Raw genomic sequence first — 13,755 nt, 5'->3', positions numbered from 1 at the left:
TATTGTGGTGTTAGTCAAACCACCTTAAGTAATGTGCTAAAGATCCAGCATTGGGATGCAGTAATCTGTCTTTTATTCTTTTCTGAATTTAAAGTTTGGAAATATCCAAAGTTTTCGCTGGATTCGAGCCCGGCCCTGTTTTGGATACACTCGACGATTTATTTAAGGGTTTGATGGATGGGATTCGAACCCAACCGATCCATTTTCCAGGGACTGCATCTCACCATGCTCTCAAGGTCGTTAACTTTGTTTCTTGAAACTCCTTCATGCATGCTAGCTAATTTAATCTATCTACCCTCACTCATGGATAAGTTGAGGGAATTTTTATGGATCAGATGAAGTTAGCAAAACTAAGGTGATTACAGTATTTCCCAAAAAACGAAGCCAGGGGACCAAAAGAATTAAGATGAGATTAATTCAGAAGCCTTGTATGAGATTAAGCATTCATTTGCTGGGATGGTTTCACTATCTGATGGAAGGGCTAATGCAAATGACAGATGAGCACTTGAGTGACGTTGAGATTCTTGATATCATCGATCGTCAGCCAGCTTCTTGTTCCAGTATGTGGGCTTTTTATAATCTTGATAAGTGTCCAAACGTTCTTGAAAAGCTTCGCGGGTAATTTGATCAAAATATTTACATATCCAATTAAGATTGATGAAATCATGAGATAAGATTTTTCTCACAATTTAATTTATGTCAAATTGAACAACAAATGAAAGTGATACTAATGGAATTACACTTTTATTAAGTTTGAATATTTTGACTAATTATAACAACATTTGTTTTATGTGAAAAAATCAAATCCGTTCTGAAGATTGTCAAAGATGGAGTGCAAGATGCAATAAAATTTTGTTCCATTCATGAAGAAAAATCACATCAATTATATATACAAATTAATATTTTATTTTCTATTGTCTCCATAAATTGTCATATGAATAAGAGTAAATTAGGATAAATGAAATCATCTCTTATTCTATGAACCGTAATCAGTCTAACCGGTTAATATTCCATATTTATTTTTTAAAAATCAATTTTTTTCTTTTAAATAATATTTATTATATTTAAAATTTTATTATTATTATATATATATATATATATTTGGATTTTGAATTTTATTAAAAATATTATTTTAGTAATATGATACATTATTTTGATTTATTTATTTTTGTTTAGATTTTAAACTTAGATAAATATATATTTTTTATTATCTATACAAACATTTAAGATCTTTATCCTTTAAAGAATATTATTTACCATATTATATTATTATTAGAAATAAGTGTTAGTTTTATTATTATTTTTTTAAAAAAAAGAAATAAGTTTCACAACTTTCTTATATTTTTAAACGTAATTTATGTCCTTTGAATATTTATTTATTTGATGATATGTTGTAATTTACATATGATTTTATTTAATACGACCTCCATGAGGGTCAAGCAAAAATACGATTATACAAGGGTTCATGAATAAGCAAAATGAGATTATACGTGGACAAAAACTTATATTTTCTGATAACTTATACGAGTAAATTATTTTTTAGGCCAAACCAACATGAATTTAACTTTAACAAAGAAAAATCATACCACAAATACTAGTAATTAACCCAGAAATTAAGCAGCACTTGAACATGTAGTCTACGTATACAGGCTGTGCTGATTGCCACTATATACATGCAAAAGTATGTGTATTAGACACTTACGTTAAATTGACAGCGAGCTGAAAAGTGGATTAAGAGAATTGCTTTGTTCAGGAAATGATCTGCTGTCTGCAGACTTGATTATCTAGTACCGTGACAATAAACGAGCAATGAAACTCCAGTCAGACATTTGATGAAATATCAAAGTAACCTGGGATATGAGACAAATGGAAGTAATTAGAAGATTAACCTCAGACAAGTGAGTGTGTCCATATTCTCTTGAATCCTCAACAAATGTGCTCTACATGATATATTCGGAGACATAAAAAATGAACTTCATAACTTACAATTGAAGAATGTTTCAAGGAAAATGCACATATTAATGCGAATTGTCTCGAAATTACTAAGCTCGAGCTCAGTTCGTTTCTCATGTTAATCAAGCTGGGCTCGAGCTTGATTTATTAATAGCTTGTTTATCATGTTTAACAAGCCTAGCTGGAGCTCGGCTAGTTTTCGAGCTCTTAAAACATACAATTGAGCTCGAGTTTAAGCTTGATTCGAGTTTGATAAAGATTAAATATATATATATGAACTAATTTTAAATCACACACAAAAGTGTAAATTTTATCAGTACTAATATTTTTATTTGTCAACTCAACAAACGAACCAAGCTTGAGCTTACAAGCCACTTGAACAAGCTCGAGCACGAATAGCATGTTTGCAAGCTCACGAGTCGAATATACTTAGGCTTGAGCTTGGTTTGATTAAATTATCGAGCCTGAAATCGAGCTTGAACTTGGCTTGATATGATTAACAAACGAACTCAAACAAGTTTTTTATTGGACCGAGCTCCGAATAACTTGCGAACGGTTTGATTTGTTTACCCTCCACAACAAGAATCTTTACCCGCAAAACATCAATATTGTCAGAATCGATAATTGGCAGTCCTCCCTAAAACAAAGTGACAAAATCAAAAACCATTCATATCCGTAAAAATGATAAAACTCACTAGAGTCCCTCTGACTTGAATATTCGAGTGAAAATATATATCCCTCGACACAGTACACATACTATATTGCACAAGCACTAACAATCGAGAATTACTTTGGAGATTTAGGTTGCCTCTGGAATGATGGATTTTGTTGACAATCTCGAGATTCAAATCCCAAAACAACATATTATAGAAGTTGAATATATAATTCCTTGGGCAGCCAAAAGATTTAAAATTGACTGTTTCGTTTTCGTTTTCGTTTTCGTTTTCATTTTAATCTATAGAACAATAGTACAAATTTCAAATTCATTTCAAAATCTTTCAACCCCTACATAGCTATATAATCGCTTGTAATCATATGGAATAAACTTTAAAGTAAAAGGTAACAATTAACTAGAAAACGATGGGGATACGAAAGGTCCTGACAGACTACCAAGGCACTCATTGGTCATCATCGTAGCGCTAGCTATTTCATCACCATTCTACATTTTCTTCTATGAAAAATCTGCACCAAATACCACCAGATGAATACGTTCTAGCATGAATTTTTCCCTTATCTATATATTTACTAGTCATATCAAGCAATAACACACACAGTTGTTTGAGTACTGGCATCACATTCGGGTAGTATTATTTTTTTTGCAAGGTTTGGCAATAGTTACAGGTGATGTAATGAGCACGTACGGAAGCCGCAGAGCTTTGCGTGAGAAGATAATAGTGGGTATAAAGTATAATCATGGGCAGATGGAGCTCAATCAAAAAGCTTATGAGAGGGTTGAATGGAATTATTTGTGTGCTGTTATGAGTAGAATTGGATTTTCGGATAAATGGATTGACAGAATTTGGGATTATTGTTCAGGTGTACGTATTCAGACCTACTAACTAGAGAGCTTCGACAGGGCTGCCCTTTGTCCCCTCGTCTCTTTTTGCTCCGAACACAAGGCTTATCTTCACTTATTCGAGGTAGTGCAATTCAGGGTAATATACGGCCGGGGGTATTCGTTGTGTGAGGACGGCCCCGGGAATTACCATCTTCTTTTTGCGGATGACACGGGCCAAATGATCAATATACAGAAGTCCAGCATTACTTTCATCCCCAACAAGACCTGCGAAATGAAAGTCATGGCATTAAATACATTGGAGATGAATCATGTTGAGTCTCATGAGGCCTATCTGGGACTCTCGGCATTTGTAGGAAGAAGTAAAAAAGAGAAGTTTCGGCAGTTTAAAGGAAAAAAATGTTAATCTCCGCTGGTGGACGAGAAGTTATCATTAAAGCAGTTGCCTATGCTATTCCAGCATACACAATGAGCGTGTTTAGACTCCCAGATGTTTTGTGTAAGCAAATACAGACGATGATTACTGATTACTGCTGGGGCGAACTCAAACAAGAGAAGCGGATTCACTTGAAGAAATGGAGTCTTCTGTGTCTGTCGAAATTAAATGGAGGGGCTGTGTGGTGTCGTGACTTGAATAACTTTAATCAAGCTGTGTCTGCAAAACAAGCTTGGCGGGTTCTATCTCATCCAGATACACTTGTTGCTAGAATTTTCAAGGCTAAATATTTCCATTCTAGCAAATTTCTTGATGCATCAAGGGGACATAATTCATCTTTTGCTTGGAAAAGTGTGTTGTGGGGGTAAGAGTTACTAGATAAAGGAATTCGTTGGAGAATTGCTTCTAGTAGGAATGTTAGCGCGTTTAAAGATCCTTGGATTCCTAGACCAAAACGTTTCAAACCTATCACGAGTCCCATCATCAAGTCAAGCTCTACTGAGGGTGTATGATATAATGACATCTTCTGGTAGTGGGGATTGGAATATGATTGCACAACATCATTGGGGAATGGATCACTATGTTATTAGGAGCATATTCACATACTGACAGAATGATTTGGATTATATCGTGCACCAATGTAAAGAGTTAATCATAAACGAGTACGATTTCTCAGTTGTTTTTACTCGACGACAAGCAAACGATTATGCCTATGTTTTGGCCAGAGCCTCTAGTTCCTATACTAGTCCTATGGTTTGGCAGCCTCCAGATTTTATTGTCTTCTTCTGGATCATTTTTACAGTAAGGCCATCAACAAATAAGAAGGATATTTCCTTTAAATATTTGTGGACCTCCTAATCCATACAATCATTCAAATATTTCTCTAATCAAATATCTCATATTTCACAATCAAATATCACACCGATCAAATATTTCTAGATCATACTGTCACTTTAATTTATATTTTATTTTCATTTAAATAAAATCATTTCACCACTTTAATTACTTCTATTCAATTATCCATTTATATTTCACATAATAATTAAATATAATTAAATGAATAAAAAAATAAAAAGAAACACACAAGTGAAACTCACGCTGGCTTCGAGAAATTAATAAAAAAAAATTGCAATATCCAGTTACAAATTTGTAATCGGGTATTGTTGTGGCACACAAATCAATGATGTGCAGTTGTGAATATTTAGATAGAGATATATTTGGATGACATGCTTGGATTATATGCACGATTATGGATGCTCTAATCTTGCTCGTTATTAATAAGATCGTCTTTTGTTGAGTTTTAAAATAATAATAACAATAATAATCTTTTACTATTTATTAAAGTTAAGCATATTAGAGTAACTGAATGGTGGTGTCTTGGTCTGTTTTTCAATCTCCCTAAATTACCCTCACTCATCTCTCCACGTTTTGGTAAAAGATCCAATCAGATTATTTCTTCCCTGACTCCATCTCTCCACGTTTTCTGAAGATCCGATCGGCTTCCCTCACTCCATCCAAACGCTACAAACTTCATTCTCAAATTGTCGCCTCTTCCCTTCCAAAACAATCGCATTGAAGTGGAGACGGCGGCCTAGGCCAACGCCTGTACAGAATCGTCGACGAACTCAAAAATTGTTGTCTATCAGAAGATCTAAACGCACGTCCACGTCGCCTCCGCTTCTTCCCTTCGAAAACAAGCGAATTGGAGTGGAGTTTCAATTGCTCGCCGGAGAACACAGCTGCCGAGGCCAGCGCCTGTATACAGCACCCTGCCAACACACCAACTCCAGCGCCTCCTCCATAGCGGCGGTGATTTGGCTGCAACACCTTACGGTAATTTAAATTATTTTCCTATTTAAATTTATTTTAGCTTGATTACTGTTGTATCACCTGGGACGCCGTATAGGTCTTCCTCCATACTTCGATCAGTTGGTTGTGACGCTCGACGCCACCCATCCATCAAATTTTTGAAGGTATCATTTTAATCTCTGTTTTGTTATGGTTTTTTCCCAATTATGATTTTTTCCCAATTTTCTTTATTTACTGTTTAAGTGTATCTTTGATGTGGGTTTAGTTATTTTATGGTTTGGACTCTAAATTTTTTCATTTCATGTTGTTCATTTTATCTGCGAAGTTCACCTCGGCCATCAATAGTACTGAAGATATTGAGATACTTCTTTGAAATCTCACATAAAATTTCATTTACTTCAACTATCAATTGGAGAAAAAAAAACCCTTTGTTTTCTTAAAAAATAAGTGAAAAATGTTTTCTAGGTGGTGAAAGGAAATTTTATTATCCAAACTGAGTGTGTGAATTATTTGTTTCTTTTTTCATTTTTATTTTTTTGGTTGTCTGGAATGTGATCATCTCTGTATGGATTTAGGAAGAGGAAAAGCCTTCTTCTCGAGGGTGGATAAAGGGGCAAAACGACAATAAGAGTGGAATTGAATCCAATCGTGGCAGGCATTTTCTATGTTTTATGTTGGTGATTGTTTTGGGTTTTCTGTTGTGGTTCAGTTTATGCTAAAACATGTAGTCCTACAGTGTAGAAGGAGGTACAGAGCATATTGTGTCTTTTTCATGTTACTGCAACTTTTATTTACATATGGAATTTGAAGTTAACCTTTTGAACATGTTTCAGCATTGCTTTCGTTCAATGATTTCAAATTCAAATTCAATTGAACCTGCTTGAAAACACCATTTATTTGTGCTTTGTAACAAACTGTAATTGATTTTTTAGTGTTTCCACTGATGTATATTAAGAGTTATAATATTGTTGAATGCTACGCAATGAGAGTCGAACTTTGATATTTGTGTTGAGATGGTGAACATAGAGGTGATTTATGGGGAAGAAAACGGTAAAAGATTGTTTATACTCTTCTTTTTGTTGGTATGTTTTGGGAACAATAAAGAAGGCTATCCTGTGAATATTTCTGTGGAGTTCTGTGAACCATGTTTATTATACCTTGCAAAAGCTTAGCAAGTTGAAATCTGTTCCTTTATAAAATGTTATCAACTTCCTACCAATACGTGTCGAAGAGGAAAATGATTCCGCTTTGCTTTGCATATGTTTGCAGGTATGGGTTGTTTTCAAAATACAACATTTAGTTATTTCATCAGAATATGCTTCCTATCTAATATGCTTCTTACCTAATATGTATGCATGTATGGGTTGTTTTATTAACTTCCTGTCTAAAATGCTTCCTACCAAGACACCATTTAGTTATTTCATGAGAATGTTATCAACTTCCTACCAATATGTGTCGAAGAGGAAAATGCTTCCGCTTTGCTTTGCATATGTGTGCAGGTATGGGTTGTTTTCGGCATTGTTAATCAAATAATTTCACTAATCGTTTAACAACTGAAATGTCATTGAATTTGTTTGCTTTTCAACAAATTTATAAGAATGAAAATTTGGTGAGTTTTGGTCAAGTTACTGGTAACATTCTCAAAGCATGTAAACTGAAAATTTATGAGATGTTATAGATTAAGCAATTAGGCAAAAGTTTGATATTGTTAAGGTATTCGAATGAATTTATGATATTATTGTGGATGTATCTCAATGATAAAATCTTGATGTGAGGATCGTGGAGACGGGCTATCTTGGTGATGTTTTTATCCCTTATGAGCTATTTGGTTAATTTGTTTACGAATTTAATTTCTTTGTAAAATAAAAAAAATGTCAAAATGGGATTTGAAATCTTTTACTTGGCGATAATAGACTTTTAGAGTAAGTGTTTACCTTAACTATTTCTTTATTCTGTAATTTCTTCAAGAAATAAAATTTCAAACTACAATTTTCAAATCTTTTTCCTCAAATTTAGTGTATAAAAATTATCCCTTTTTTTCGCATTTCGCTTATATTAGCTTTTTTGTGATGATTGAGAGGCTGAAGTTGGTTTTTTGTTGTTATGGTTGCTAATACGTTCCTCCTTTTGGGCAGGAGTGCCGCATCATCTGCTTGGGACTATCGGTCCAGATATTGACTTCATCGCTAAATATTTTCGAGAACATGCTATTCCAGTTAGATGACTTCATTGTTTGTTTAGTGATGATGTTCTATCTTTTTTTTTAATCATTATTTATTTTTTCTTGCTTCATGTCATTACAAGTAGGGATGTAAATGAGCCGAACTGTTCGCGAGTTTTTCGGATCTCGGCTCGTTAAAAAGCTCGATCGGGCTCGTTCGTTAAGCTTATCGAGCCGAGCCCGAGCCTTATTTTGGGCTCGACAATTTTGTTGAGCCGAGCTTGAGATTAATGATGTTCGGCTCGTTAGCTCGTGAACATGTTCGATAATAGGTTCGTGAGCTCAAAATTGAGCTCGGCTCGTTTAAGTGGTTCACGGGAGTTGCTGGTATAAAAAAAAGGGGATATCAGCGACGGTTTTTACTAAACCGTCGCTATATAAAACCGTCGCATAATAAATTAAGCGACGGTTTCTTAAAACCCGTCGCTCATATAGCGACGGCATAAAACCGTCGCTATAATAGCGACTGTTATGAATAAACCGTCGCCGATTAATATCAGCGACGGTTTTAGCAAACCGTCGCTCATAGCAACGGTTTTGGGGTTTAGGGTTTAGGGTTTAGGGTTTTAGCAAACTGTCTATAAATTGTCGCGTTTAGAGTCGTTTGTAACATTTTCACTTAGTCATCTTGAGTGTTTATTAAATGGATATATCCGTTGTCCTTACAATCGAAAAAAATGTCAGAACAAACCATATTTAGACGAAATTACAAATCATTTGTGTTTTCTAATACAAAGTACAAAATTGTGGATGTCAATCGAAAAAAAAATCTTGGATACTACGAACTATTTGTGTTTCCTACGCAAGCCTCGCAAGTTGTGTATTTGACTTATCCAACAACGAAGAGAGCAGAATCAGATTGGATGCATGTGAGTACTCTACGTAGGCGAGCTTATGTCACTGATGTTGAGCCAAATACTGAGCATAATCAAATTGATGCGAACGATACATTTCAAAACAACGAAAGTGGACCTCATGACATCTCAACTCAATTTCTTTTATCGTCTCAAAATCTAGTCGATGTTAATGTTATGTACGACAACGAAATTGATTTGAACTGAAAGTGAAATAGAAGAGGTTCAATATTCGAGCGACGATGTTCGTGACATTTATTGAATTGTACTTTGGAAAAAATATATTTAATTATAAATGTTAATGTTTTACAATTATTGAATTTATTTTAGCGAGCACGACATGGCAGAGATCCAACGTCATGGGAGCTATAAGTTCACACACATCGACATGCAGATGGATCTTTCGTTGACACGCGATTCGCCTGCTCCACGTAAGTTTATTAAATTTCGTTATTCTCATCAACGTTACATTAAGAAAATTCAATTTGATTCATTTTAAATCAACATCACAGGAGGAGATGTAGCGCTACATGGCTGATTTATTTTGTATGAAACACTTGTATTATTATTTGCAGATTAATAATATGATTACATTTCTCAAATTTTGTTAATTTTTTTTCGATTATACAGCACAATATATTTTTATTTCAGATTTAAATAATTATAATATTTTTTAAAAAAAACATTTAGCGGCGGTTTTTTGTTCAAACCGTCGCGACTAATGGCGACAGGTTTGACATACTGTCACTATAATAGCGACGGTCTAAAATAACCGTAGCTTTTTGGCGACGATGTCTGTAACTAGCGCTATTTGCGACAGTTGTAGAAAAACGTCGCCGATCAGATCGGCGACGGTTATGCATAACCGTCGCTGTTGGCGACGGTTTAAGAAAAACGTCGCCGATCCAGATCGGCGACGTTTTTGTAAATACCCGTCGCTATTAGCGACGCTTTTAATCACAACCTGTCGCTATTAGCGAACCCGAGCCTGGCTCATTAAACAAAATAAACGAGCCATTAACGAGCCGAGCTCGGAGCTTCATAAATTCCGAACGAGCCGAGCCCGAGCTTCAAACCCGAGGCTCGTAACGAGCTCGAACCGAGCCCGATCCGAGAAAATAATGAAACGAGCCGAGCCCGAGCCAGCTACTGCTCGGCTCGGCTCGGCTCCTTTACATCCCTAATTACAAGCATCAATTTCATAAAATTATATAGATTACACCTAACGACATGTCATTCTATTGTTCATGACAGTTGTCGATGCGACTACAGTGCGACAAACATGTCGCTCAGAACCAATATCTTTTCATACTTTGACATCAAATTACGAGCGTGGAAGTTCTAGCACACACGTAACAAGGCAAAATTTTGTTCATCAACGTATTCTACTATATCCAAATACATATTCGATGTAAAATATATGTTTTACACATTTATCTATTATCAATGGGTTCAAATAAAAATAAATAATTTAATCAAAATATGTTGGATTAATAGGTATTAAATTGCTAAATAATTGTTTCACCAAATTTTTCTATTAGTGACATACATGTATATTTTTATTAAAAAAAAAACTTTCTATTGCTTCTGCCATCAATTTCTTATTTCACGTTATACAATTAATCTTTAATGACTTCAATCAGAGTCCATCAACTAGGTGATTAATTTTTATTTTTTGTTTTAAATGTCAACATTTTTTACATAAATATTTAATCATTTAAATGATTCAAAAGTTGATTTAAAAATTTAACAATGAATAAATTTATGGTATATGATTTATTATGTTGCTTTATATTAGTAATCATATCAAATTCGTTTGTTTGTTTTGATATTCCAGGTTATAATGTATTCATTATATGAGCTTCACGGTCTTATGATCTAATCTCTCGCATATTGTCAACAGAGTCACTAAATCGTTATCTTAAGGCTTCTCAAATATATTTTTTTATTATAATCTTCAAAGAAAAATTAAATTTTGGTTGGTAGATTAAACTAAAATGTTTCAAGATCTAGCATAGTTCCGATCTCAAAATCTGAACTTTTACCTGGTATTTTTGCATCTTTACTGATCTTGCATATTTGAATAATAGCTGCATATGTATTTAAACCTGACGATTCATACATGGAAAACGCAGATGATGGAGGCATGAATCAAACCAATTGTCTCCATAAATAGACAATGCCATAGGTTTTTAAAATTCTTAATATTAAAATAATAAACTTGACCATAACATGGATTTACAAACTTATTATTTCCATTGTTCTATCTACTTAAATTGTTGATTTATATTTCAACTTAAGCAAAACATCATATGTGTCTTCCGGAAATGATTTAATTCTACCACTATTGCTACAATTCGTATTGTTCATCTTTGTGAAATAATCTACTTATAATATTTTGGTGTTTTTGGCAATTAAAAGGAGTTAGTCAATTTATACTTTATTTTTCATGTATTTAGCGAAATCCTTGCAGTAGTTTATATTTTGTTATATAATGGCAATTTTCTATAGCACGCTTCAATAGATTGCTCTATTTCTTTCGTACATTTATGTTTTACTTGGGTATGATTCGATAAAATGAATATTTTATTAATACACTAGAACAGATATGGTTTAACTTATGCATACAATGTCTGAAGATAAATATAATTTTAATTATTTTTGTTCAATTTTTTAGCTGGATTTAGGAGACAAATTTGAGGTTGTTATATTCAATAAATTTTAGTTCGATGATATTATAATATTTACTGGAAAATAATTTGACAATTTGTTTATTTTTTTACGTTGAAATTTATCATTATTTCACATGAGATGATATTGCGGCTTCAAAAGAATAATAATTTTTATGATCAAAACATATATCATGTAATATAACAAATTGAGTTTGACAGATTTATTTAAGCTTCGAATCGATTACCTTTCATGATTCACATACAAAATGTTTCGTTCTCATGTTGTTGTAATATCATGAATGTTTAATATATTAGCTCAATATATTCATGACATACGCAATGCGTGTGCCTCGGTGACTAGTAATAATAAAGCAATGGGGTCTTATAAACCTATTTTTAGTTTTTTTTTTTCATTGGAGAATATGTCTGTTACAATTGAATTGATGCTGGAACCCTGTCTCGTTCTAAATTTAAGACTTCGATGCTTGACTAGCTAAAAGCCGTCGGCAACTACCTTTTCTATTTTTAAACGAACTACCAAAACTAACCTTGAGAATAAGAAAAATGGTAAGAATTATAGTAGACTTTATTGTAATTGTCCTCACTATTCGTAAACCTTTCCACAACTTATCATGATTTATACTAACCATTAATTTTTTTTACGATTTACTAAAACTTTTAAGAATGGGTCTCATTTGAGACCGTCTCACGGATCCTAATCTGTGAGATGGGTCAATCATATCCATATTTACAATAAAAAGTAATACTCTTATCATAAAAATAATATTTTTTCATGATGACCCAAATAAGAGATTCGTCTCACAAATACGACGCATGAGACCGTCTCACACAAAACATAGTTTAATATGTGATCGTATGTGTTTTTTACGTTATTATATTTATCCCGTAATTTTCAGTTTCTCTCACAATCCGTAGCTACAAAATTTATCATGGACAAAAAAAAAACATAAACATGGACAAATAACAGCCAACCAATTTCAGAAATTATCACAATTCATTTCATAATTTAAGGTCAGAATTCCTTTTAAAAAAATTATATGCGGTTAATATTTATTTTGGAATGACATGTTTTTTTGTTGTGTATTTAATTATAAAATTGTTCTTATAAACTTTAAATGTTTGTTCACTTGCAATTAAGATAACAGCGTGATTTTGCTACTTTTTACATTAATTATGTTCTAGTATGTGGAGAAAATTACAATTTTCTTTTGTAACTAACACATTTTTTTGTTTATTTATCATCTTATAGATTATTCATGATCTCAGTTTACTAAACTGCAAAAAAAAAAAATCAATTTTAGTTTTTTTCTACTGGAATGCTTACGTGACATTGGGCATATTAGCAACGTTCCTAGCCACGTTAATTTCAGAAACACATAATCGTTTTTTATGAGACATAGTTATTTTCCGACGTCATGTCAGTACTCCGAGACATTGTTTGGTGTACATGATAAAGAGTGATTGATTTTTAATCTTTCACTTATTATGTTTTTGTTGTGCATGATTAAGATTGTGATAGACCATTCAGCCCGTATGCGGCCCCGTACTGTATACATTATTATCCTCTTATTAGTGGTTATATAATCCTTTGAGGGAGAAGGGATGATGTTTGATTTTAATTTTTTTTAATATCCTAAAGGTTAAATAATTAGAAATTCAACAAATTTAATAATATTTAAATATAATTTTAATTTGACTTATATTATAATTAATTTAATTATTATTGATCATATTTCAATTATTATTATATTATATTTAGCCGTAATATTATAATTGTTATTAACCATGATTTAATATTTAAATTTTCATTACTATTTTAATTATCACAATAAATGCATATTTATGTTATTATTAAATTTTAATTATTTTCTATAATATTAATTTATTTTTTAGTTGTTTTCGGAAATTGTAATTAATGAAAATTTAATAATTCATACAATATTTTAATTTTATTTATAATTTTTAGATAAATTAATTCTAGAAATTTTATTATTTATTCAATCATTTTAAAAATATATTACTAATTAATATATGATGAGGGCATTTTAGTAATCGTAATATAATTAACAAAAATAATCAAGCAAGTTAAAATAATACCAAATATTATATAATTTATCATAATGTGTTATTTATCCGTATTTTTTATTTTTTAATCACTCTTATTATATCATTTACTTATCATATCACACAAACCAAACGATGCCTGATAAAAAAGACTAAAATTGAAAAAAAATATAAATTAATGTATCAAGACCATAACTTGATAAATAATA

At 32.4% G+C, this 13,755-nt stretch overlaps 1 protein-coding gene and 1 long non-coding RNA gene across 2 annotated transcripts; both read left to right on the top strand.

Moving 5' to 3' along the window:
• The first annotated feature begins 3,868 nt into the window (after positions 1–3,868).
• On the top strand, positions 3,869–4,273 carry LOC140802830 (uncharacterized mitochondrial protein AtMg00310-like). Its single transcript, XM_073158448.1, has one exon. The coding sequence runs from the start codon at positions 3,869–3,871 to the stop codon at positions 4,271–4,273; it is 405 nt and encodes a 134-aa protein (XP_073014549.1).
• A 961-nt stretch (positions 4,274–5,234) lies between these two features.
• On the top strand, positions 5,235–8,033 carry LOC140803877 (uncharacterized). The gene is made up of 3 exons (XR_012111963.1): positions 5,235–5,738; positions 5,812–5,878; positions 6,290–8,033. It is a non-coding gene; the product is annotated as an uncharacterized lncRNA (long non-coding RNA).
• Positions 8,034–13,755: the final 5,722 nt, after the last annotated feature.

This window comes from Primulina eburnea, chromosome 10 (assembly GCF_022965805.1).
Source record: "Primulina eburnea isolate SZY01 chromosome 10, ASM2296580v1, whole genome shotgun sequence".
NCBI lineage: Eukaryota > Viridiplantae > Streptophyta > Magnoliopsida > Lamiales > Gesneriaceae > Primulina > Primulina eburnea.
This window is presented reverse-complemented; position numbering and strand designations above follow the sequence as displayed.